The sequence below is a fragment of the Schistocerca americana genome, chromosome 1 (genome assembly GCF_021461395.2).
Source record: "Schistocerca americana isolate TAMUIC-IGC-003095 chromosome 1, iqSchAmer2.1, whole genome shotgun sequence".
NCBI classification, from domain to species: Eukaryota; Metazoa; Arthropoda; class Insecta; order Orthoptera; family Acrididae; genus Schistocerca; species Schistocerca americana.
Genome location: NC_060119.1, coordinates 476,845,690 through 476,870,544, shown reverse-complemented (window position 1 = coordinate 476,870,544; position 24,855 = coordinate 476,845,690). Strand labels below are relative to the sequence as shown.

At 39.5% G+C, this 24,855-nt stretch overlaps 1 protein-coding gene across 1 annotated transcript in view; it reads left to right on the top strand.

Annotated features, from left to right (window-relative positions):
• Nucleotides 1-24,855, top strand: part of LOC124604114 (structural maintenance of chromosomes protein 3) — a 210,055-nt gene that overhangs the window by 136,428 nt on the left and 48,772 nt on the right. Inside the window, exons 14-19 of the mRNA XM_047136451.1 lie at nucleotides 4,063-4,226; nucleotides 18,545-18,686; nucleotides 19,023-19,181; nucleotides 19,306-19,517; nucleotides 21,939-22,101; nucleotides 24,342-24,527. Of these exons, the coding sequence (XP_046992407.1) occupies nucleotides 4,063-4,226; nucleotides 18,545-18,686; nucleotides 19,023-19,181; nucleotides 19,306-19,517; nucleotides 21,939-22,101; nucleotides 24,342-24,527 (1,026 nt within the window). The remainder of the gene's footprint in view (nucleotides 1-4,062; nucleotides 4,227-18,544; nucleotides 18,687-19,022; nucleotides 19,182-19,305; nucleotides 19,518-21,938; nucleotides 22,102-24,341; nucleotides 24,528-24,855) is intronic.

Sequence of the window (24,855 nt, the reverse complement as noted above, 5' to 3'; positions counted from 1 at the left end):
GAAGAGGACTGCATTAACAATTCTGTTTTCATGAAACCCAAACTAGTGTTTGGGCAGTGATTTCGTTTTACTAAGAAATTCTGTTATTTGAGTGTACATGACTTCCTCAGTTATGGAACAATCTCCAGGTGCTGGAGACAGTGGCCGTGTGTGTGTGTGTGTGTGTGTGTGTGTGTGTGAGAGAGAGAGAGAGAGAGAGAGAGAGAGAGAGAGAGAGAGAGAGAGAGAGTTGTGATTGTGTGAATGTGTATGTATTATTGTTCCAAAAAAGTACTTTTTGGTCTGAAAGCTCAAGTGTTTTGCAGTCTTTTTCATTGTGCCTATCTGGGGGTCAGCCCCTCCACAATGTAATGAATAGTAGTCTATTGTTTTCGTGCTTTTTCAATTATCTTAGATATAGCTGGGAGTATGGAACTGAGTATAGAAATATGACAATAACAGTATTAAGAAAAGACTAGATTGCTACTCACAATATAGTGGAGATGTTGAGTCACAGACAGGCACAAGAAAAAGGCTTCTAACCAGCACTTCACCGTCCCCCACCTCTACCCTGCGTTCCTCCCCTTCCCCGCCCAGCCTCTACCCACACCACCCACGTTGCTTCTCCTATCATATACTGTTGCTCACAGTCTGGTTTCGGTGAGCAGAGACAGTTGTCATGTGTGAGTGAGTTGTGTTCGCATAAATGTGTGCGTGTGTGTGTTTTTGTCAATTTCAGAAGACAACCTTTTGGCCAAAACCTTACTTGTTCAGCAGTCTTTTTGTTGTGCCTGTCCGTGACTCAACATCTTTACTATATGATAAGTAGCAATCTATCCTTTTCATAACATTGAAATACGACAATAATTGTTTACATCATGAGTGTCCCTCTTCCATGAATATTAGAATATCTTTGAGGTCTCATGGGAAATACCTTCTGCATTTTGAATTAAACAGTGTATCACATTACAAGTTGCACAGATTTTTTTTAAATTAATAATCTGTAGCACAATCAATTCTTTGTGGTGTACAGAAATTGCTGTAATTGATTGTGCCTTCTGCTGATAGATATCAAAACCTGTTTTGACACATGTTGTCTACATATCGTTCAAAAACAGTTAAATGGTGTTTGATGGCTGTTGTTATAATGATATTTGCACAGATGTTCCGTTGGGGTCATGGAACCACTTTGAAGTTTTAATTCTACTCCTCAAGGCTTCTTTGTATGACAAGCGCATAAAATTGTCGTAAAATCCCAACCTGAGAGAAGATCAGCAGAATCTACTTGGGGGGGGGGGGTTTTGGACGATAGACTGAAACCACATCTGTCCAAATGATCTGGATAATGTTCCTGGCAAATGCCACAAATACCTTCATAAGTATAAGATTGTCTTTACCTTTTCACATTTCTCTAGCAGTGATTGCAGAGTGTATTATCCCCATTATTTCTTGCTGGACACACAAAGCCTGTGAAGCATAAAATGTGAGTCTCTGGGCAAGGCTACTTGTTCCCAGTCAGCAGCTCTTTGGTTGGAACACAGTCCAGCAAATTCATCTTTCTGTCTGCAACTTCATCAGGATCAAAGATGGATACACCATGGTTACTCAGAATGATTTACTGACTTTCTCTTTTGAGAAGTCTTTGTTGCTACTTAGGTAAATTGTATCAAAGATGGATGCACCATGGTTACTCAGAATGATTTACTGACTTTCTCTTTTGAGAAGTCTTTGTTGCTACTTAGGTAAATTGTGTTCCTTCTTTATATCAATGAATGGAAGACTTATTATATACCTGTAATTCCCTGTGCATATCTACTTAGCTATTTGCTTGTGCACATACAGGGTGTTTCAAAAATGACCGGTATATTTGAAACGTCAATAAAAACTAAACGAGCAGCGATAGAAATACACCGTTTGTTGCAATATGCTTGGGACAACAGTACATTTTCAGGCGGACAAACTTTCGAAATTACAGTAGTTACAGTTTTCAACAACAGATGGCGCTGCAAGTGATGTGAAAGATATAGAAGACAACGCAGTCTGTGGGTGCGCCATTCTGTACGTCATCTTTCTGCTGTAAGCGTGTGCTGTTCACAATGTGCAAGTGTGCTGTAGACAACATGGTTTATTCCTTAGAACAGAGGATTTTTCTGGTGTTGGAATTCCACCGCCTAGAACACAGTGTTGTTGCAACAAGACGAAGTTTTCAACGGAGGTTTAATGTAACCAAAGGACCGAAAAGCGATACAATAAAGGATCTGTTTGAAAAATTTCAACGGACTGGGAACGTGACGGATGAACGTGCTGGAAAGGTAGGGCGACCGCGTACGGCAACCACAGAGGGCAACGCGCAGCTAGTGCAGCAGGTGATCCAACAGCGGCCTCGGGTTTCCGTTCGCCGTGTTGCAGCTGCGGTGCAAATGACGCCAACGTCCACGTATCGTCTCATGCGCCAGAGTTTACACCTCTATCCATACAAAATTCAAACGCGGCAACCCCTCAGCGCCGCTACCATTGCTGCACGAGAGACATTTGCTAACGATCTAGTGCACAGGATTGATGACGGCGATATGCATGTGGGCAGCATTTGGTTTACTGACGAAGCTTATTTTTACCTGGACGGCTTCGTCAATAAACAGAACTGGCGCATATGGGGAACCGAAAAGCCCCATGTTGTAGTCCCATCGTCCCTGCATCCTCAAAAAGTACTGGTCTGGGCCGCCATTTCTTCCAAAGGAATCATTGGCCCATTTTTCAGATCCGAAACGATTACTGCATCACGCTATCTGGACATTCTTCGTGAATTTGTGGCGGTACAAACTGCCTTAGACGACACTGCGAACACCTCGTGGTTTATGCAAGATGGTGCCCGGCCACATCGCACGGCCGACGTCTTTAATTTCCTGAATGAATATTTCGATGATCGTGTGATTGCTTTGGGCTATCCGAAACATACAGGAGGCGGCGTGGATTGGCCTCCCTATTCGCCATACATGAGCCCCTGTGACTTCTTTCTGTGGGGACACTTGAAAGACCAGATGTACCGCCAGAATCCAGAAACAATTGAACAGCTGAAGCAGTACATCTCATCTGCATGTGAAGCCATTCCGCCAGACACATTGTCAAAGGTTTCGGGTAATTTCATTCAGAGACTACGCCATATTATTGCTACGCATGGTGGATATGCGGAAAATATCGTACTATAGAGTTTCCCAGACCGCAGCGCCATCTGTTGTTGAAAATTGTAACTACTGTAATTTCGAAAGTTTGTCTGCCTGAAAATGTACTGTTGTCCCAAGCATATTGCAACAAACGGTGTATTTCTATCGCTGCTCGTTTAGTTTTTATTGACGTTTCAAATATACCGGTCATTTTTGAAACACCCTGTATGTCAACATATGAATTTGAGATATTACATGGAGGATTGCAACAAATGGGACACAGTAATTCATATGATTGTGAACAGAGTAACCAACAAATGGGACACAGTAATACATATAATTGTGGACAGAGTAACCATATGTTAAACTTTGATATTCATGAAGTTTCATTCTTAAGCAGGATTAACTGAAAAAACACCTGAAAGTGTCCATATTTATTATATAATCTTGAATAAGTAAAATAGTAATTATCTGAAATTAATTATGTTTTTAAGCATTTCACTATTTAACAGGTTTTTTTTCATTCCTCTTTAAAATTTAACTTCTGACCAGTAATTTAATAAGTTCGCAGTCAGTTACTGAATCTTCCGTAGAACATTTCGTATCAAGTAGGTGTAGTATTCAGTGTATTCTGTTCATAAACTAAACTAATTTCATTACTGCTGAATGTATTCATTATGTGCAATCTATTGTTGCTGTATTCTGTATTTCTATTTCCACCAAGCATCAGCATCATATATCAGAAAACCATGCAAAAAAATCAATAGTAGCTAGGTCTATTATCTTTATCCTTTTCAGATAATTATTACATAAATAATGTATATTGATTTTTAAATGTCGTGTTTGTTTAATACTAAGCTATATGATATATAAGGTACAGCGCTATGCAGTAATTTAATTTTGGATGTGTACATTGTTCCAGCCAATTTTAAATGGACGGGACAGTGTCAGAAAAGTATTGGAAACATTCAGAGAACGTGGTGGCAGCTTTGCAGAAATAGCTAACTGTTATTATGGGCCTGTCATTGAAAATTTTGATTGTGAAAAGAGTATTTATACTGCTGTAGAAGTGACAGCAGGCAACAGGTAAATATATGTAATTTTCCTCTCAACAACATATTTTAATACTCATTCTAAGTGCTAAAGACTAATCTAGTATTCAAATGCAGCAAGATCTTCAGCCTATAGAACACAGAGGAATGGAAGAACTCATGATAGCAACATGCCTGTAAATTTCAAACTTTGTGGCCTTAAAGCCAACAGGAAATACAAATATCCCTCACCATTGTCTCCCTTTACACATGTGAAGAGGGCTTTGATTGCAGTCATAATACTGCACATATTGCCTTCATTTTCTTATATGAAAAGAAGTATCTTGTTTGATAAATACTATTAGATTCGAAAGTTATCAAGGTAGTTTTAATATAAGCCACAAGTACATCAGCTATGAGAGAAGTGGGGAAGTGCAATGGAAAAGGAACTAAAGAAGGTTGCAGATGAGTTTTTTTCTGTAGTGTTACTTCTGCAGGAGAACATTTAAACACCAAGATGCGAACAAATATGTAGAACAGTTCTACATTTTGAACGCCAGAAAATCCGGGATGCAATGTAACAATATTATGAAGAGGATACCTGTTACTCACAATATAGCGAAGATGCTGCGTCGCAGGTAGCCACAACAAAAAGACTGTCACAAAATAAGATTTTGGCCAACAAGGCTTTTGTCAAACACACACACACACACACACACACACACACACACACACACACACACACACACGTACATGCAAAAACAAGTCTCACACACATGACCACAGTCTCTGGCAGCTGAAACCACACTACAAGGAGCAGTGAATAATGGAAGAGGCATCTAGATGGGGTATGGGGGAGGGAGGGGCGATGACAGGGTAGGATGAGGCACAGTGAAGTGCTGCTGGGAAGCGTCCAGGGACGAGGTGGAGAGAGAGTAGGACCGACTCATGGGGAAAACATATTAGACCTTTTGGTGACAAACAGACCCGAACTATTTGAAATGGTTAACGCAGAACAGGGAATCAGTGATCATAAAGCGGTTACAGCATCAGTGATTTCAGCAGTGAATAGAAATATTAAAAAAGGTAGAAAGATTTTTCTGTTTAGCAAAAGTGACATAAAGCAAATTTGAGAGTACTTGATGGCTCAACACAAAAGTTTTATCTCTAGTACAGATAGTGTTGAGGATCAGTGGACAAAGTTCAAAACCATCGTACAATATGCATTAGATGAGTATGTGCCAAGCAAGATTGTGAGAGATGGAAAAGAGCCACCGTGGGACAATAACTGCTACGGAAGCAAAGGGAACTTCACAGCAAACATAAACATAGCCAAAGCCTTGCAGACAAACAAAAATTACATGAAGCGAAATGTAGTGTGGGGGGGGGGGGGGGGGGGGGGGGGGCTATGCGAAAGGCGTTCAACAAATTCGAAAGTAAAGTTCTGTGTACTGACTTCGCAGAAAATCCTAAGAAATTTTGCTCTTACGTCAAAGCGGTAGGTGGAACAAAACAAAATGTCCACACACTCTGTGACCAAAATGGTACTGAAACAGAGGATGACAGACTAAAGACCGAAATACTAAATGTCTTTTTCCAAAGCTGTTTCACAGAGGAAGACTGCACTGTAGTTCTTTCTGTAGATTGTCGCACAGATGACAAAATGGTAGATATCGAAATAATGACAGAGGGATAGAAAAACAATTAAAATCTCTCAAAAGAGGAAAGGCCCCTCGACCTGATGGATACCAGTTTGATACCCTCCTTCTTGCAGCAGTGTACCATAGGTCTCTAGAAGAGTGTAGCCTTCCAAGAGAGTGGGAAAGGGCACAGGTCATCCCCGTTTTCAAGAAGGGACGTTGAACAGATGTGCAGAACTATAGACCTATATCTCTAGGGTCGATCAGTTGTAGAATTTTGGAACACGTATTATGTTCAAGTATAATGACTTTTTTGGAGACTAGAAATGTGCTCTGTAGGAATCAGCATGGATTTGGAAATGTAACTTGCTTTATTCATCCATGAGACTTAGAGGGCCATAGACACGGGTTCCCAGGTAGATGCAGTGTTTCTTGACTTCCGCAAGGCATTTAATACAGTTCCCCACAGTCATTTAATGAACAAAGTAAGAGCATATGGACTATCAGATCAATTGTGTTATTGGATTGAAGAGTTCCTAGATAACAGAACACAGCATGTCATTCTCGTGGACAGAAGTCTTCCGAAGTATGAGTGATTTCAGGTGTGCCACACGGGAGTGTCGTAGGACCATTGCTATTCACAATATATATAAATGACCTTGTGGATAACATCGGAAGTTCACTGAGGCTTTTTGCGGATGATGCTTGCAATATTTCGAGAGGTTGTAACAATGGAAAATTGTACTGAGATGCAGGAGGATCTGCAACGAATTGACGCATGGTGCAGAGAATGGCAATTGAATCTCATTGTAGACAAGTGTAGTGTGCTGTGAATACATAGAAAGAAAGATCCTTTATCATTTACCTACAGTATAGCAGGTCAGCAACTGGAAGCAGTTAATTCCATAAATTATCTGGGAGTAGGCATTAGGAGTGATTTAAAATGGAATGACCATATAAAATTACTCGTTGGTAAAGCAGATGCCAGACTGAGATTCATTGGAAGAATCCCAAGGAAATGCAGTCCAAAAACAAAGGAAGTAGGTTACAGTACACTTGTTCGCCCACTGCTTGAATACTGCTCAGCAGTGTGGGATCCGTACCAGACAGGGTTGATAGAAGAGATAGAGAAGATCCAATGGAGAGCAGCGCACTTCGTTACAGGATCATTTAGTAATCGCGAAAGCATTACGGAGATGATGGATAAACTCCAGTGGAAGACTCTGCAAGAGAGATGCTCAGTAGCTCGGTACGGGCTTTTGTTGAAGTTTCAAGAACAGACCTTCACCGAGGAGTCAAGCAGTATATTGCTCCCTCCTATGTATATCTCGCGAAGAGACCATGAGGATAAAATCAGAGAAATTAGAGCCCACACAGAGGCATACTGACAATCTTTCTTTCCACGAACAATACGAGACTGGAATAGAAGGGAGAAGGTACCCTCCGCCACACACCGTCGGGCTGTGTAGTGCTGGAAGGGAACAGGGAAGGGGCTAGATGTGTGAAGACAATGACTAAAGAATGTTGAGGCCAGGAGGCTTACAGGTACGTAGGATATATTGCAGGGAGGGTTCCCATATGCACAATTCAGAAATGCTGGTGTTGGTGGGAATGATCCATATGGCACAGGCTGTGAAGAAGTCATTGAAATGAAGAATGTGTTGGGAAGCGTGCTCACCAATAGGGTAGTCCGTTTTGTTTCTTGGCCACAGTTTGTTGGTGGCCGTTCATGTGAACAGACAGCTTGTTGTCATGCCTACGTAGAATGCAGCACAGTGGTTGCAGCTTTGCTTGTAGAGCACATGACTGGTTTCACAGATAGCCCTGCCTTCGATGGGATAGGTGATGTTTATGACAGGACTGGAGTAGGTGGTGGTGGTGGTGGTGGTGGTGGTGGTGGTGGTGGTAGTGGTAGTGGTAGTGGTAGGAGGACTTACGGCACAGGTCTTGGATTTAGATCTTCCCTGTTCCTATTCCAGCACCACACAGCTCTCTATTCCACCAAAGCACCCATCATTTTACTTCTCTCCTTCTCCGCTACCCCCTCCACCTCTCCCCTGCCCACCATCTACCTCCCGACTACATCTAGTTGCCCTACTCTCTCCCCCTTCATCCCTGCATGCTCTCCAGCAGCACTTCACTGTCCCCCACCCCTACCATGCTATACCCCCCCTCCCTGCCCCAGTCACCTGCTTATCCCACCCAGTTGCTTCTTTCACCATGGCACTGCTGCTGCTCCTAGTGTGGCTTCAGCTGCCAGACTCTGTGATCGTGTGTTTTTGTGTGTGTGTGTGTTTGTTGCATTTGCGTGAGTGTGTGTGCATGCGTGCATGTCTGTCATCTATGTTTGGCAAAGGCCTTGTCAGCTGAAAGCTAATTTTGTGACAGTCTTTTTGTTGTGTCTACCTGTGACTCAGCATCTCCGCTATATGGTGAGTAGCAAGGTCTACATTTTGGTTGGCTACTGTTGCAGCTTCTAATATTTTTAATGCATTGATTTGTAAATAAATGTTTCGGACCAATAAATTGTGAACTTTCAGTTCAGTTATTAAATTGTGTCGTATTTTATTTTATTGATCCAAGAAATCACAATATTGTGCAATTTGTACATATGATATCGGACAAGTCAGTTATACATTTTTACAAGTAATTTAGTATGCTACAAGAAAGTCGTAAAAGAAGGTTCTCAATTGAGCTGTGAGCCAGGAATGCACGTGCTTCTTTCACTGCTTCATCCGAGGCAAATCGACAGTTAATGCCTTTTTGAGTGGACCAAACAAGTGATAGTCAGAAGTGGCAAGGTCGGGACTATATGGAGGATGATCCATTACTTAAAATTTGAGTTCCTGGAGTGTTTCAGCAGTGTGAGCAGCAGTATGCGGACGGGCATTGTCGTGCAACAACACTACACCTTTTGACAGCAATCCTCGGCGTTTGCTTCGAATTGCAGGCTTTAGCCTGGCATTAAGCATCTCACTGTAACGGTACGCTGTTTATTGTTGTGCCCCTTTCCTCATAATGTTCCAGTACTGGACCTTGTGCATCCCAAAAAACCATAAACATCAGTTTTCCTGCAGACAGTTGGGTCTTGAACTTTTTCTGGCATGGCGAATTTCGACGTTTCCATTCCATACTCTGCTGTTGACTCTCTTTCTCGTAATGGTGGATCCATGTTTCGTCACCAGTAATGATCCTGTCTAGGGAGTTGTCCCCTTCATTACCATAGCGATCCAAATGTTTTTTGCAGATTTCCAATTGTGTTTGTTTATGCATCTGTGTAAATTGTTTTGGGACTCATCTTGCACAAACTTTATGAAACCCAAGTCTGCTGTGGTGATTTCATAGGCAGAACGATGACTAATTTTCAGACAATATGCCATTTCGTCAGTAGTAAATTGTGTTGTCTTAGAGAATCATTTCATGTGAACGCTCAATGATTTCTTCATTTGTGGCAGTAAATGGTCGTCCGGCTCCTTCATCATGCGTAACACTTATGCGACCATTTCGGAATTTTTCAATCCATTTGTAGACACTCCATTGTGGCAAAACACTGTTCCCATACTGTACCGAAAGTCTTCGGAATTTTGGCCCCTGATATGCCTTCTGACCACAAGAAATGGATCATTGAACGTTGCTCTTCTTTGATGCAAATAACCAGCAGAGCATCCATGATAAGCAGCACGCTAGGGATAACTGAACTAACCTAGCAGCTTGAAAATTGCAAAGATATAACAACAAATAAACAAAGCATGCATCATCAACATAAAATGACAGTACTACCATCATAAACAAATATATAACTAAATTGTGGATAATAATTCACTTAACCCTTGTACTTTCACTAGTTGTTTGTTTTTACCATAAGATGAAATAATATGTAGTACAATGAAACATTATGAGAGCATACTGCAAGCAGTAACAGGAATAAATATACAAATGCAGTTACCTACATTGGGAAATCATAATCAGCACACAGTTATTCAGGCATGAGTAAACATTGTTATGAAATCAGTTAATATTTATAACTTTTATTTAAAAAAATAATGTTTAAAAGTTTTCCTACAGTTGAATTTTTAAAAATTAATAAGGTATCACGAACGTAGTCAGGAAATGTATGTATGTGACCGTAGTCTGTGATGCACTTGTCATGAATCAACGATTTGAACATGGTCATGAGGCAACAGGCTCTGGCTGGTAGGCCATGAGCTTGGCCAGTGTAAGTCCCGAAGTGTATTACTTGTTTGGTGAATGGAGCTCTGATTGAGAGACTGCGTAGTGGTCAATGTTGAGTGCATGTAGCAGTGAACTTCTGATGGTGACTGAATGGTGAGGGGCTGGGTGGAATCCTATAAAGCTGTCCATTGGAAGAATACCTGGAAAGTGTGGTGGTAGCATGTGACTAGCAGAGGCAAGATAGTACTGGCAATAGCAGCACTGCAAATGGTGAGCATACTGCCACCTGGTACTGTGGCATTCGTTGGGATGTCATCTCCATGTTTGCATTCCTGGCATACTTGAAAGGCAGCAACCAGCAGTACATCACTGTGTGTTTGGTGGTTGGGCTGTAGGTGCAGCATGCCTCTTTCCTGAGGAGGAGGTGACGGAGCTGTCTCTCTGCATGATGGGTGGCTGTGATGTAGGTGACAACTGGAGATACCACTGAAAGTGCTTGGCTTTTCTGTTCCTTAACTTTCATTGGGAAAATTATTGTGCATCGCATCCCAACAACAACAAACTTCTCTGATAACAAGTTGTTCCATACTCAGTCACATATAGGTCAGCCGACTGCCAAGTTTCATAGCTATGTATGTATTCTTTGTTCAATACATAGCTATTGACAAATTATACGTCTAAAATGTGTGCAGACAGTAGAGTCATAATAGGAAGTCTCCTGAAATAATCTGCACATCTTGTTTTGTCTCACATTGCAAATTATATGAACTGCCTTTTTTTGCATCCTGAAGATAGCTCTGGTGCAGGGTGAGTTTCACAAGAAGTTGATTATATGTTTAATATGGAGTGAAAGTAAGTTGGTGACTAATTTGCTGAGTACCCTTAGAACTTAATGTGTAGTTGACAGCGTCTTTCATGTAGAATTTACATGAGGATTTCACTTAAGATTTTTTTTTCATGCCATTTACTGAGAAACTTAACAATACGTGCTTTAGATTGCTTTTAGTTGTTTAGAAATATTATGGGAATTTCTTTTTTTGAAGACGAGAGGCTTTAACTGATGGACTTATTTTTTGTACTTTTACCTCATGATTGTTTTCATTGAACTATTCACTCAGTGGTGACATAAATGGCTTAACCTTTTGACCATAGCCAACTTTGTCAGTGCCTGTTACCAGAATACTTGCAACATCAGCAGATAGTGTAGTATAACCTGAAGTAAGCTTTGTCTTTCTGTCATCACCATATAGCCGAAACAATACAGAACTCAGGATTGGTCTTACATGTATAGTATCTAATTGGCATTCTCTTAAAGAAATACTTAGTACACTAGTGAATGTTAGTAATTTTTTCAATTTTTTTGTGCTCAGTTTGACAGATATGATTCTAACCATAGGTTTGCATTACCATTCACACTGTTATCAGCAATCTTTCTTAGGGTAATGTGTGATCAATAACTTCAAAACCTTTGAGAGATCCGAAAATTTCCAGCAGCGATTTCCTCATTATCTAATGATTTAAGATTTGGTTAGATATTCATTTATTAGTGTAATTGTTATTTTTGCTTTTCTAAATCCATGCACATGCTTTGATATTAAAGAATATCTGCTAATAAAACATACCAATCCAATGTAAAACAATTTCTCAAGTATTTTTGAAAAGTGCTGAGTTGGGCTACTGGCCTATAAATTAATTAGCCATGTCATTTTCTACTCCTTCTTTGTGGAGTGGAGTAATGTTAGCAACTTTTAGGTCAGGAAAGACTCCCATTACAGAAGGATGCATTAATTATAAGAGTCGGTGATTGTTAGGGACCAGAAAATGTAGCATCCATCTATATCTTGTGAATTTGCACGTTTTTTTATTGTTTGTAAGTGATAGACACACAGATTTAAATGGTTATCATGCTCTATGCATGACGGCAAAGCCTGACATTGACTGTTTAAAAGTAAGTGGTGGTTGGGGAATGTTTTTACTGGAACATGTGGTTTTGCAAAAACTTCAGCAATTTTTCTGCGAAATGGCCTTCGCTTTCTTCTCTGGGTTGTTCTGTTGAGAAGCACCAGCATTTTCCTTGCCAGTGAACTGAGTGCATCTCTGAGCTAAGGTGTTTCTCAACATTATTTATAGTTTCCTTCCCAATTCGATAATTACAAAATCTGTAGAGTGTTAATTTTGACATTTCATGGGCATCCATGGCCGTGCTATCCATACTTGACAGCACTACAGATAGAACCAACAAGGCAGTTAGTGTAAAAATAGGTCCGAAAATAACTCTACTTGCATGTTATGGGAAGAATATCGGCACAGTCAAAATACACTGACAGGTTTTGTTTTCTGTAACTATAGTGTAGAGTGTGGCCACTTTGCCGTGAGTGTAAACAAAGTAGAATTTCGACCACCGGAGGAGAGAGGGGAGCAGTGTGAGGAACAAAACCTGCTTCCTTCTGGCAGGGCAACAGCCTACACGTGTTTTCTCCTCTTCTTCGAAAGCAGAACTGACACATTGCCACAGGCAGGGCCAATCCCTTCTGGTGTTGTGAGACTCATAATTGAAGTCCATGATGGGCCAGGATTAGTCTTTTCACTCTTTTCAAAATAAGAAAAGAAAACAATAAGGAAGGGAATTGCTACTAAGCAGTTGCTTGCTGAGGTTGACAGAGAGTTGTATACAAGGTAATTCATGCCTGACCTCTAGCAGTATTTGATGCAACTTCAGTTCAGATCACCCACCACCTAAAACTGCTACATTAAAAGTTTCCTATCTGTATCAACCTTTGATCTTTAGCTAACAGAAAAATGTACGCAATGCTTTGTCCTAAGATGCTAGCTCCAACAGTTGAGTACTACAGTGCATTACACAGTTTGTATCTTATACAGACCATTCTGCCACCCACAGTAGGTGTGACACCAGAGAAATGATTGCATTGATATGTTGTTGCATTCCTGCACTTTTTATTTTGCAGACATATTCTTATGCACATTATCATTCCAAATAGAACTTTGCAGATGATGTACAATGCCAGCACCCGAAAATTGGTTACATTTTCGATGTTTATATGCAGAAAACACAGGTATTTCAAACTGTGTTTGATAAAATAGCTCATCCAGATATAATTCACTCTGAAAAACCATCTGTTAGGTAATTTCACATTTTGATAAGAAATCACATCTGTATTCACATTTATTGCAAAACTGAATTTTTCAGCTCCCTAGTGATTGTGCAGTGCATTCACCAAACTAATTTAAAGTAAATCTATAGAGGTCTGGTGCATGGTGGACAGAAAAAATTTAATACAAAACAGTTAATATTGTTGTTGCCAATGGAGTTTTTATTTTTTAGTGTGTTTTATGACTGTGTTCACTTTGGTGCTTGAGGCTTTGTGGAGAAACATTGATGCTTTTAAGGCTTCTACATATGTTGGATTTGAAGTACTGGTTCTATGGCAGATTTTGTTTACAAGGTTCATCACTATACCAAAGTATTATTAAAAAGTTTACCATTTTCTGTGGCTCTGATGTAAAAAAATAATTGAAAACCAGTTTTAAAGTTTTGTTTGTACATATTGCTTGTTATTACTTTCATTTTTACAACTTTCCAAATGGCTTTCATTTTATTGTTGTATTATTTTTATTAAATTATCATTATATAATTTCTTTGCTTGTTGAATTACTCTTTTTAGGCTACAGAATAGTACTTACACATTTCATGTTGAAGTGTTTCAGATTGGCTTGGCCTGTGTGATGGTTTGTTATACTTCACCTCATGCTCCATACACTTAACCTGAACACTCCTTTTATATACAATGAATGTTGCTTACTTATTGTTCGGTTGATGTTTAATATTATTACTTAGGGTCCAGCAAGTCTGCGTCCTGAATTCTTGTGCCTTCTTCCCCCAACTTGGTTCATACTTCGCCTCCTTACAGGCTGCAGATAAAGTAGTTGAAAATTAACTTCTCGTTCTCCTTCACTCCACCACATAAATAAGAATAGAGATTCAACTTACCTTCTTATATTATTCTTAAAATTACAACTCAACTCAATACATGACAAATGAGGACAGCTACCAACTTGTATACTGCCTCTCTGTACTATGTACATGACAGATCTAATATGAACTTGATAATTAACAATTAAAATACATTTATTATCTTTGACATTTCACGTTCTTAGATTTCATGGAGCCTTTTCTTCTGCACTGGCCACTCCATAGAATTCCTGTCTACACCTCAGCAGGTAGTGTCGTCTGACTGCTACCCACTTCCATACAGTCCCTAATTGGTAGCTCTGGTATCAGCATCTGCAGTTTAAAACACCTCCCAACAGTGGGATGCTCCCCACTTATCCACTCCTCTCTGTCACAAACATCTTTTTTCTGACATGTATTTAAGGACATGATACCTAACTGGTAGAAGCCGACCTCGGGGAAGACCAGTTTTGGTTCCGTAGAAATGTTGGAACACAGGAGGCAGTACTAACCCTGTGACTTAGAAAATAGATTAAGGAAAGGCGAACCTACGTTTCTAGCATTTGTAGACTTAGAGAAAGCTTTCGACAATGTTGACTGGAATACTCTCTTTCAAATTCAGGAGGTGGCAGAGGTAAAATACAGGGAGCAAAAGGCTATTTACAATTTATATGCGATTTCAGTCTTTCTGAGCGTATTCCGCTGATGAATTCTTCTCATGTTATCAGCCGAGTGGTGGCATCATCTTGTCGGAACATTTCAATAAGTTTTGTACCCATCTTCTTCTGGCAAAGTCAATTTACAATTGGTACAGAAACCAGATGGCAGTTATAAGAGTCGAGGGGCATGAAAGGAAAGCAGTGGTTGGGAAGAGAGTGAGACAGGGCTGTAGCCGATGTTATTCAATCTATATATTGAGCAAGCAGTAAAGGAAACAAAAGAAAAATTTGGAGTAGGAATTAAAATCCATGGAGAAGAAATAAAAACTTTGAGGTTTGCCGATGACAGTGTAATTTTGTCAGAGACAGCAAAGGACCTGGAAGAGCAGCTGAACGGAATGGACAGTGTGTTGAAAGGAGGATATAAGATGAACATCAACAAAAGCAGAACGAGGATAATGGATTGTAGTCGAATTAAATCGGGTGATGCTGAGAGAATTAGATTAGGAAATGAGACACTTAAAGTAGTAAATGATTTTTGCTATTTGGGGAGCAAAATAACTGATGATGGTCGAAGTAGAGAGGATAAAAATGTAGACTGGCAATGGCAGGGAAAGCGTTTGTGAAAAAGAGAAATTTGTTAACATTGAGTATAGATTTAAGTGTCAGGAAGTCGTTTCTGAAAGTATTTGTATGGAGTGTAGCCATGTATGGGAGTGAAACGTGGACGATAAATAGTTTAGGCAAGAAGAGAATAGAAACTTTCGAAATGTGGTGCTACAGAAGAATGCTGAAGATTAGATGGGTAGATTACATAACTAATGAGGAGGTATTGAATAGAATTGGGGAGAAGAGAAGTTTGTGGCACAACTTGACTAGAAGAAGGGATCACTTGGTAGGACAGATTCTGAGGCATCGAGGGATCACCAATTTAGTATTGGAGGGCAGCGTGGAGGATAAAACTCGTAGAGGGAGACCAAGAGAGGAATACACTAAACAGATTCAGAAGGATGTATGTTGCAGTAGGTACTGGGAGATGAAGAAGCTTGCACAGGATAGAGTAGCATGGAGAGCTGCATCAAACCAGTCTCTGGACTGAAAACCACAACAACCACATCTCATTCAAGGAATCTAATGTATCATTACATTGTAGTTCTTTGGATAGCAGGTGTTTTTTTTTTTCTGGAAATTTTTGTCCCATTTGTCACCCAAGAATTAGTGCATTTGGTTTCAATTCTCCCTGGCTTTCATAAAAATCTAATATTCTAGTTGTGAACAAATGTTTTTTGAAAGGAATTAAATATAATGTTAACATAATTTTCATCATATACCCCTGTCAAGTTGTCAGCACTTAAAAGTTAATTAAAAAGCAATAAATTTTTGTCATTTATTGCGTTTGGATTGGAGTTTTTATAGAGCATTGTTTTTTGTAGTTCAGATTCACTGTTATCGTCTGCTCTTTAAAACCACTGTGACTTGTGTTAATGATTCTATCTAATTTGTATAGTTTATCAGTATTTATAAAAAATCTTATCGAGAGCCATCTTTGAATTTTCAGTGATCCAAATTGGAGTTTTAACACTTGCAGTCAAGTTGAATGAATTGTTCTGTTTAACAACTACTCTTTGCTTTTCTGGCATTTAAGAAAATCAGTATTACAATCTTTAAATATTAGTGATGTTTTGTTGTGTGCATGAAGTTTACTTAGCAGTATTTCGAAGGCGTGATTGAAAGTCTGGAGATTCCCAATAAGAAATCTGTACACGTTAAATATTCTTTCTTTTGCTTGCATCTTTACCCCGTGTTTCGCAGGGTTGGCATTGTTAGAATCGGATTTGGTGAGGTTAATGTTAAGGGGTGGCTGGATGCCCTTCCTGCCACCACCCCAAACCCCCCCTCCCCTGCCCTCCAGGACGGAATTAGTGTACCCCAGCTGTCTGCGTCTACTGTAATCCATGGAATAGTGCGACCGTGTTCAGATGTCTGTGAGTCGTCTAACTGAGGTGGGACGTGGGGACCAGTCCATTGTTCACCTATTGGGATGTGAAATACCGCCTAAAAACCACATCCAGGCTGGCCAGCACACCAGCCCTCATCGTTAATCCGTCGGGTGGATTCGATCCAGGACCAGCACGCCTATCCGAGTCCAGGAAGCAGCTCATCAGCGCTCTCGGCTAACCTGGCGGGTACACACGTTAAATATCAGTGTCTTGAAATTGGTTAAGACAAAGAAAATGTGAATTTTTCTATTAGTATACTATTGTACTTTGTGAGGCATTCACGTGCTTTTTAAAACATAAAATACGAGAAAGACAACCATTCACCTATAGCGGGTTGATGCGTGGGGAGATCAGCATTTATAGTAGCTTTCGAGCACAAGCTCTGTTTCTAGCAGTAGTATACACGTTTACACACACAACCACACAAACAACCAAACGGTCTCTCCTGCGGGCACAGCAAGACTCACATTCATTTTAACATAGATAGCTGTACTGCCTCCTCTATTTTCAACAGGAATAACTATCTATGATATGTTCTCCTATCAATTATTTGTAAAACTTTTGCTTATTTTAGCCAGTGTTCAATGGGACAGAGGATATCTGACATCTAATTTTAAATTAGTTTTCATGACTATTTCTATTTCTGATGATTTTTTTTTAACACTGACTAGACATTATGGTGTAATAGGTAAAGAGGTTTTACTATCCATTTACCGTTGTGGCAGATGGCTTTACTTTGTGCTTTAGACTTCAGATGAAGTTATTTTTTGGGGAGAGTTGCAAAGTTCTCTTCCAGTTTAGAGGTATGAAGTATACTCTCTGAACCTACTGACTTCTTAGTGAGCTGCTAGCTATTGTCCATGCTCACGGAAAATCCTGACTGTAGGGTAGAGGCTTGCACTTTCTTGTGGAATTTTTAGTGACATCTTCCAATGATGATGATCCAGAGTGCAGTTGCCTTTTTCTTACTGCTTTATCTGAATCATCTTTTGATAAAGAACTTGGCTGAGTTGCTTTTTTGATGATGTTGGATGATGCTGCTGGTAGCATTCCTAGACTAACTCTTTGCAGTTTTTCTGTGCATGATGAAGATGTGTGATCCTTATTTATGGCTCCTGTCTTTTCTTTTGTTGCTGCTGAATTTCCAGGGTGAAAAGAAGAGTAAAACAGCTCCTCAAAAAGTGTTTAGTTCATTCAACAAGCACAATATATCTATATTCTCTAAGGAACTGACTACTGCAATTCAGCAAATGGTACCAAAAAAGTATCAAGTGTGCTTCGAATGGGTGTCCAACTCCTCTGCTGGTTCATTGAATAATGGAAATGGTGAAAGTGGAAGTGTTTATTTGAACTTAAGCATGAACATCAGTGATTCAGAAATCTTCATCACCGTTGTTGATGGGCAACCCTAAACCATTTCATAAATTAAACCCAATGGGTACAGATCTCATGAGTCAAGAAACATATAGCACATAATGCATCTACCTTTTGTTTGCTTAGGAAATTGCTGCTCCCACCCACATTCAACTCAAAAGAAAGAGGTTTTAGACAATCAGCTAAACTATACAAAATTGCTATAAATATTGGAACACACATGAGTGAGGTCTGCTCGTATGTCACCACGTGTTTAAGTCATGCTGTCAACCACAGGGTCTTGCTACATAACTCACCAGTGGTGAGGGACATAGTGTGGGACAGCTGTGACTGTGTCATCAATGATCTACTGAAGGTTTTGTGCACCCCGTATCTATCACAGTTCAGTCAGTTTGTTGTTGGAGTCAGACAGAGATGTAATATAATTATATGTAATCTTAAAGTCATCTCTCTCCAGTTTACTAACTTTAATCTATGGGTATGTTGAATGCCTAGTAATGTAGCTGTTATTTTCTTTATTTCAAAGAAACTCTTATTTGTTTTCGTGTTGTTGGCAGGTTATTCCATCATATAGTTGAGTCTGACAAAGTCGGAACTCAAATATTGAAAGAAATGAATCGTCAGAAACTTCCAGGAGAAGTTACCTTTATGCCCCTGAATAGGTTGCATGTACGGGATCAAGAGTACCCAGAAACAAATGTTAGTACACTGTTTTTATTTTGTTTACTGTCAACTTGCCTGTGTTAAATTTTAATACTTTATCTAATGTTTTTGAATTTATATACTTTTTGATATACACTAAAGTGTGATCTCTTTTAAGTTGAAATTTACTCAGTTTTAATAAAATTTTGTCTAAGAAAATTAAATATTTAAATTTAACATATTTTAGTGATTGGCCATTTTCTACATCTGTATGTACTTCAGTTTATGTGCTTCTTGCACCTTTTCTATTTTTTTGCACAGAAAGTGGAAATTATTGTTGTATCTGAAGTTTCAAGTGTGTTATAATTACTTTACTTTGTTTTTGTTATGTAGGATGCAATTGCAATGGTTACAAAATTGAACTATGAAAATAGATATGACAAGGCATTAAAATATATATTTGGGAAGACACTGATTTGCAGAAACCTTGAGGTTGCCACAAACTTAGCAAGGACAAGTCAACTTGACTGTGTCACATTGGAAGGTGATCAGGTAAGTAGCCATTTAAACTACCTTTTCTGGTATTTTGTGTTAAAGATGTAGGATCACTTTTTATCGGTATATAGCGTTGTCTCCAGTATTGAGATTGTGTTGTATTTTTGTTTGTTCTCTCCAGGTGTCATCCAAAGGGTCACTGACTGGAGGTTACTTCAATACTTCTCGTTCTCGTTTAGAGATTCAGAAGACACGAAGTGAACTGAGTGTACAGATTCGTGATGCAGAGGCAGAGCTAGGAAAGCTTCGAGCAGAACTGCGTGAAATAGAAGATAAAATAAATCGAATCGTATCAGATATGCAGAAGACTGAAACGAAGAATAGTAAAGCCAAGTTAGTTTTTTATTTACAAAAGTACTTTAAAATGATTCTGTATTTTTTGCCACATGGTTGAGAAAATAACAATCTTTTTTTATGTCAACATAGATATGAGTATCACGCATTGAATAGGTTATTAGACAATACAAAAGAGTTACTGAATAAACATTCTGGTTAAAATTGCTATTAATATACCCCAAATACAATACAGTACCTCAAGAATAATCTGAAGAAGATTGTACTGGTTTGTTCCCACCTTCCAATGTGCACTCCTTACATCACAATTTCTTCCTTATTGTGTTTCTCTATTGAATACACTTTTAAATTAAATTATACTTGGTTGACACTGAGATAATACAATAAGTGGTGCAACTCGTTGCAGTAAAGGATGTATGACGCGATTTTTTTTTTTTTTTTTTTTTTTTTTTTTGTCCATTTTCGATGAAGGCCTTGTTGGCTGAAAGCTCCTGACAATCTTTTTGTCGTGTTTTATTATTTTTAATTGTACCTGACGTTTTATAATTCTGTAATGTTTGTTTCATCCATCGACACTTGTTTCATAACATTTTCATACAGGCACTAAAGACCTCGCTCTCATGTGCCCACATCACATCATCATCATCAATCACATCTACTTCCTCTTCCCTTTCAAAAATATTTTCATTCTTTCCTTTGTGCAAACCATCTATATATGCTTTTCACCTTTTAGCCTGCCCTTTTAGGCTTAGCACTGGCTTTCCATCTGAGCACTAAGTATTCATTCAGCTGCTTCTTTCTTCCTATAACCAGGATCTATCCCTCCTATTATCATGCATTCTTTGCTTTTGTACTCTAGCTGTTCCTTGTTCTGTCAGTGAAACTTTTCATATTCTCAATTCCATTTGGCCTGCTTCATTTGCTGTATTTTTGTATTTTCTCATTTCGTCAATGAAATTCAATACCTCATATTGCGCAAGGATTTCACCGTACCTTGTCTTTTTACCTAGCAGTTCCCCTGCTACTTGCACAGTTTTGTCTATCAAAGCTATCTATGCCCTTCTGTTGTATTCTTTTCCTCTATCTCAGTCAGTCATTGCCTAATGCTCCTATTTAAACTGTCAACAACTTTTTCAGGTCCTAAGACCTTAATTTTCTATCTTTCTTCATTTTTTTCTATTTTAATCTGCAGCCTCAAACCTTGCAGCATTTCTAAGTCTATTCTTTGTATACAGCCTTCTTTTGGGATTCTTAAACTCAATGTTTTCAGATTCAGTTGTGCCTGTGCAAAATCTGGGGTATCTTCCTTTCCCGGCCTGAGTTCCACTGGTATTTTTTCTTCTCTTCCTTTTCTTACTAGCAAGTTTCAGTTCTCCATCACAATTAAATTTTTTCATCTCTTAACAAACCGAGTTTATTTATTTCACCTCATCATATATTTTGCCCACTCTTTTCATCGTCAGGAGAGCCATTAAGCACATGCTCTTGTGCTATTGAGTTGGATGTTGTGTCTGTCTTGGCTACAGTCATATGTTCATTGTGCTGTTGGTTGTAGCCACCTGCATTCCAATTTTATTATTTATTATGAAACCTACATCTGCACTACATGTATTTGATATTGTGCTGATAACCATATACTCACCTGACCAGAAATGCTTTTCTTCCTGCCATTAATTAAAGGATCCAATGTTTCATACTCCAATCTGAGAACTGCTAGATTTGTTTTTTTCTGATGGCATCATAATGCTGAGTGCTACCTGGTGGTAAGTTCCTATGGGACCAAACTGCTGAGGCCATCGGTCCCTAGGCTTACGCACTACTTAATCTAACTTACACTAAGGACAATATACACACCCATGCCTGAGGGAAGACTCAAACCTCCGATGGGTGGAACCGCGTGAACCATGGCAAGGCACCGCAGACTGTGTGGCTACCCCGCGCAGCTAGTGCTCCCTGCTAGAAGATTCAAATGGGGGACTACATTACCCAAAAGGATGCCATTGTCATTAAACTATACATTCAGAAATAGTTTCATGAAACATATTAGCTGTTGTTTCCCTGTCAGTTTGGTTCTCCACAATACCAATAAAGCAAGGCCATGTTGCACAATGTTACAAGACCAAATCAGTCACTCATCTAGAATGTTGCCCTGAAACTATTGAAAACACTTCTGCTCCTCTCAAGGAGCCATATGATAGTCTTGTCTTTCCACAGACACACCTCCATTGTGATTGGAGCTATGGTACAGCTCTCTGTATCATTAAGGCATGCAAGGCTTCCTACTGCTGCAGTTCGTGGTTCATAACAGCTCAATATATTATATTCTTAAAGAACATAAAGTAAGAGAAAAAATACAGATAGAACTGCAGTATCATTGGAGGCTACAGCTTCTTAAATAGCCATTAAAATTTTTAAATACAGTGTTGTTATGAGCATACTTTTTTCATTTTTTTTTTACAGAGACATATTTGACAAAGTTAAAGCAGATATTCGGTTGATGAAAGAAGAAGTTGCTGGAATTGAAAGGTATCATGGCCCTAAGGTTAGATCCCTTGACCAATATGCCTCTAGCTTGGAAGCCATGAGAACAACGAAGGAGGGTTTGGAAGCAGAACTCCATCAGGTATTGATTTCGCGAGGAACTTATCCTAGTATCTTTGTGTGTATACTCTCCTGTTTTAAATATTGTTTATTTTTTAATTTTCTTTATCATATATTTGTGACAGACATTATATAGAAAGTCCAGGATAGAATAACATCAACAGAATGAAAAGGATGGATTGCTACTCACCACATAGAGGAAGTGTGAAATCTCAAGACAGGCCCAGTGAAAAGACTGATAAACAAATAAGGTTTCCGACAAGAAAATCCTTCTGTGGAAATAGAAAGCAGGCACGCGCGTGCGCGCGCGCACACACACACACACACACACACACACACACACACACACACTCTTGGCAACTGTCTCAGGCCACTGTGGTACAACTGTGAACTCAACTGCCTCTGAATATGGAGTGGATGGTGGTGGTGGCATTGGGTGGGGAGGGGAGAAACTGCTGTGCTGCCTGTGAGGGCATGTGCGAATGTAGTGAGGACAGGATAGGGCTGCTAGGTGCAGAGTTGGGAGGCTGTACTGGGGACAGGAGGAGTAGGGAAGGGAAGAAGACTGTAAATGCTTTGGCATGATTGAAGGTATACTGTACTGCTGGAATCAGAGCAGGGAATGGGATAGGTGGGTAAATGACTGTGGCGTTATTGAAAGAAATGATTTGTTGTTGGGAGAGTTCCCACCTGCACAATTCAGTGACCAATTCACAGCATGTGCCATCTGGATCCTAACATCAGCTCTTCTGGAATGCACAGGTGGGAACTCTCCCATCAACAAGTCCTTTGTTTCCGTAACCCATGAGTCCCCTGTACCGTTCCCTGCTGTGATTCCAGCGCTACACACGCCTTCTATTGCACCAAAGAACGTTCAGTCTTTTCCTGTTCTCTGCTCCCCCTGCCCCAAGTACAGCTTCCCAACTCTGCACATAGCAGCCCTATTCTGTCCCCACCACATCTCTGCACGTCCTCACAGGCAGCACATCATCTTCACCCAACCCTATCATGCAGTACTTCCCTCTCCCCACTACCCACCTCAGATTGTTATTCAAGTGTGATGCGGTCGCAGTCAGTCCACTGTGGCCATATTTCTGTTCGTTGTGCTTGAGTTGATGTGTCAGTTTTTTCTATTTCCGAAGAGGGACTTTTTTGTTCGAAAGCTTAAATGTTTAACAGTATTTTCATTGTGCCTTTCTGCGACTCAGTTCCTCTTCATGGTGCAGCAAGCATATAAAACACTGTCCATCCCATACGCAACTGCACACTGTACTGTTGTTGCTCAGCCATCAACGGAAAGGCCTTTCCATAATCAACCATGGGAGAGGGAATAGTCCAGCTCACACATAATCAACTGTACTTCCTTCAACAGTGGGGGAAGGAGATATAGTTCAGCTGGGTACCAGGGCACGTGGGAATTCAATGAAGTGAACAAGCAGACCACATTCTCAAGTAGGCCTGAAGGACACATGCTGTGACACAGCCTGCAGGCTGTCATTTCGTTGATGAATCAGAGCTCTATGTGTTTACGGGAAGAGGAGTGACTGCAGTGACGAACAGTAAACTCCATTTGGTGAAGCCAACTACTCGATTGTGGTATTCCTTTTGTTGGCCACTTCAGTTGGATGAAGTGGTCCTGACCCACATCCGAATTAGGGACTTGAAATGTGGTGTCCAACTCGTTCAGAGCAGTGGCCATCATATCAGATGTGATATACTTTCAGTTCACTTACAACATATGCCTTTTACAGAACACGTGACAAGTGTGGTGTGGTGACTTATTGACTGAAATATAATATAAAATTACAAGAAGAAAGAATAGCTGGCCAGTACTTTTCTTCAAAAGATGAAATTCCCAGTACTATCCATAGCCCATTTAAAAGTAGGAAAACAAATTGTTCCTAGTGTTCGGAATGTTAGTTTCTCCCTCAGTGAGGTAAGAAGGATGGATTTGGAAACATTTCAAAGGAGAACTAGTTCACTCGGATCCCATATTGAGAAGAACCCACCTGTTGTAAAGACATCTTTCACCAGTGAATATAAGACATGTGTAATTCAGTAATCAAATTCAAAGTAAATGTTTGCTTTGTATGATCAGTTATTTTCACTTGATTAATAACATAATAGTTTTTAGCTGTTCTAAAATATTTGGCTTTACAGTAAGTAAGGGCATTTTTACTTCCACATAAAATTTTCTCTTTTTTAATGCATACATACTTTGATAAGCCATGAAGACTGATCCTAAATATTTTCTGTTCTCAGGAATTGATGTCTCAGTTGTCTGTACAAGACCAGTTGGAAGTTGACCAACTGAATGATGACATTCGTCGCCTCACACAAGAAAACAAGGAAGCATTTAGTACTCGTATGAGACTTGAAGCAGAAAAGAATAAACTGGAAAATTTGTTAACTAATAATCTCAACCGTCGTCATGATGAACTTGTACAAGTATGTGCAATTAATTTATTATGAAATGAATATCAAATTCTGCACTTGCATATTATAAGGATAAAAGTCTTACCAAATAATATACACAGTCTGACAAAAAAGTGTAGCAGGTTTTAGGGAACGAAGAAATTAAATGAAGCTTCACAGATTGAGAGGATATGTGATGTAATTTCAGGAATTACAATGTTGATTCAAATTTACAAAGAACTTGGCAGCATGAACCCTCTTATCGGAATGATGCGGCACCCCATCTGGCCCAAATGCATGCATCGATTCCTTTGGGAAGTGTGTCATAAAGTCATTGTATACTCTCCTGAGGCAAGCTGGT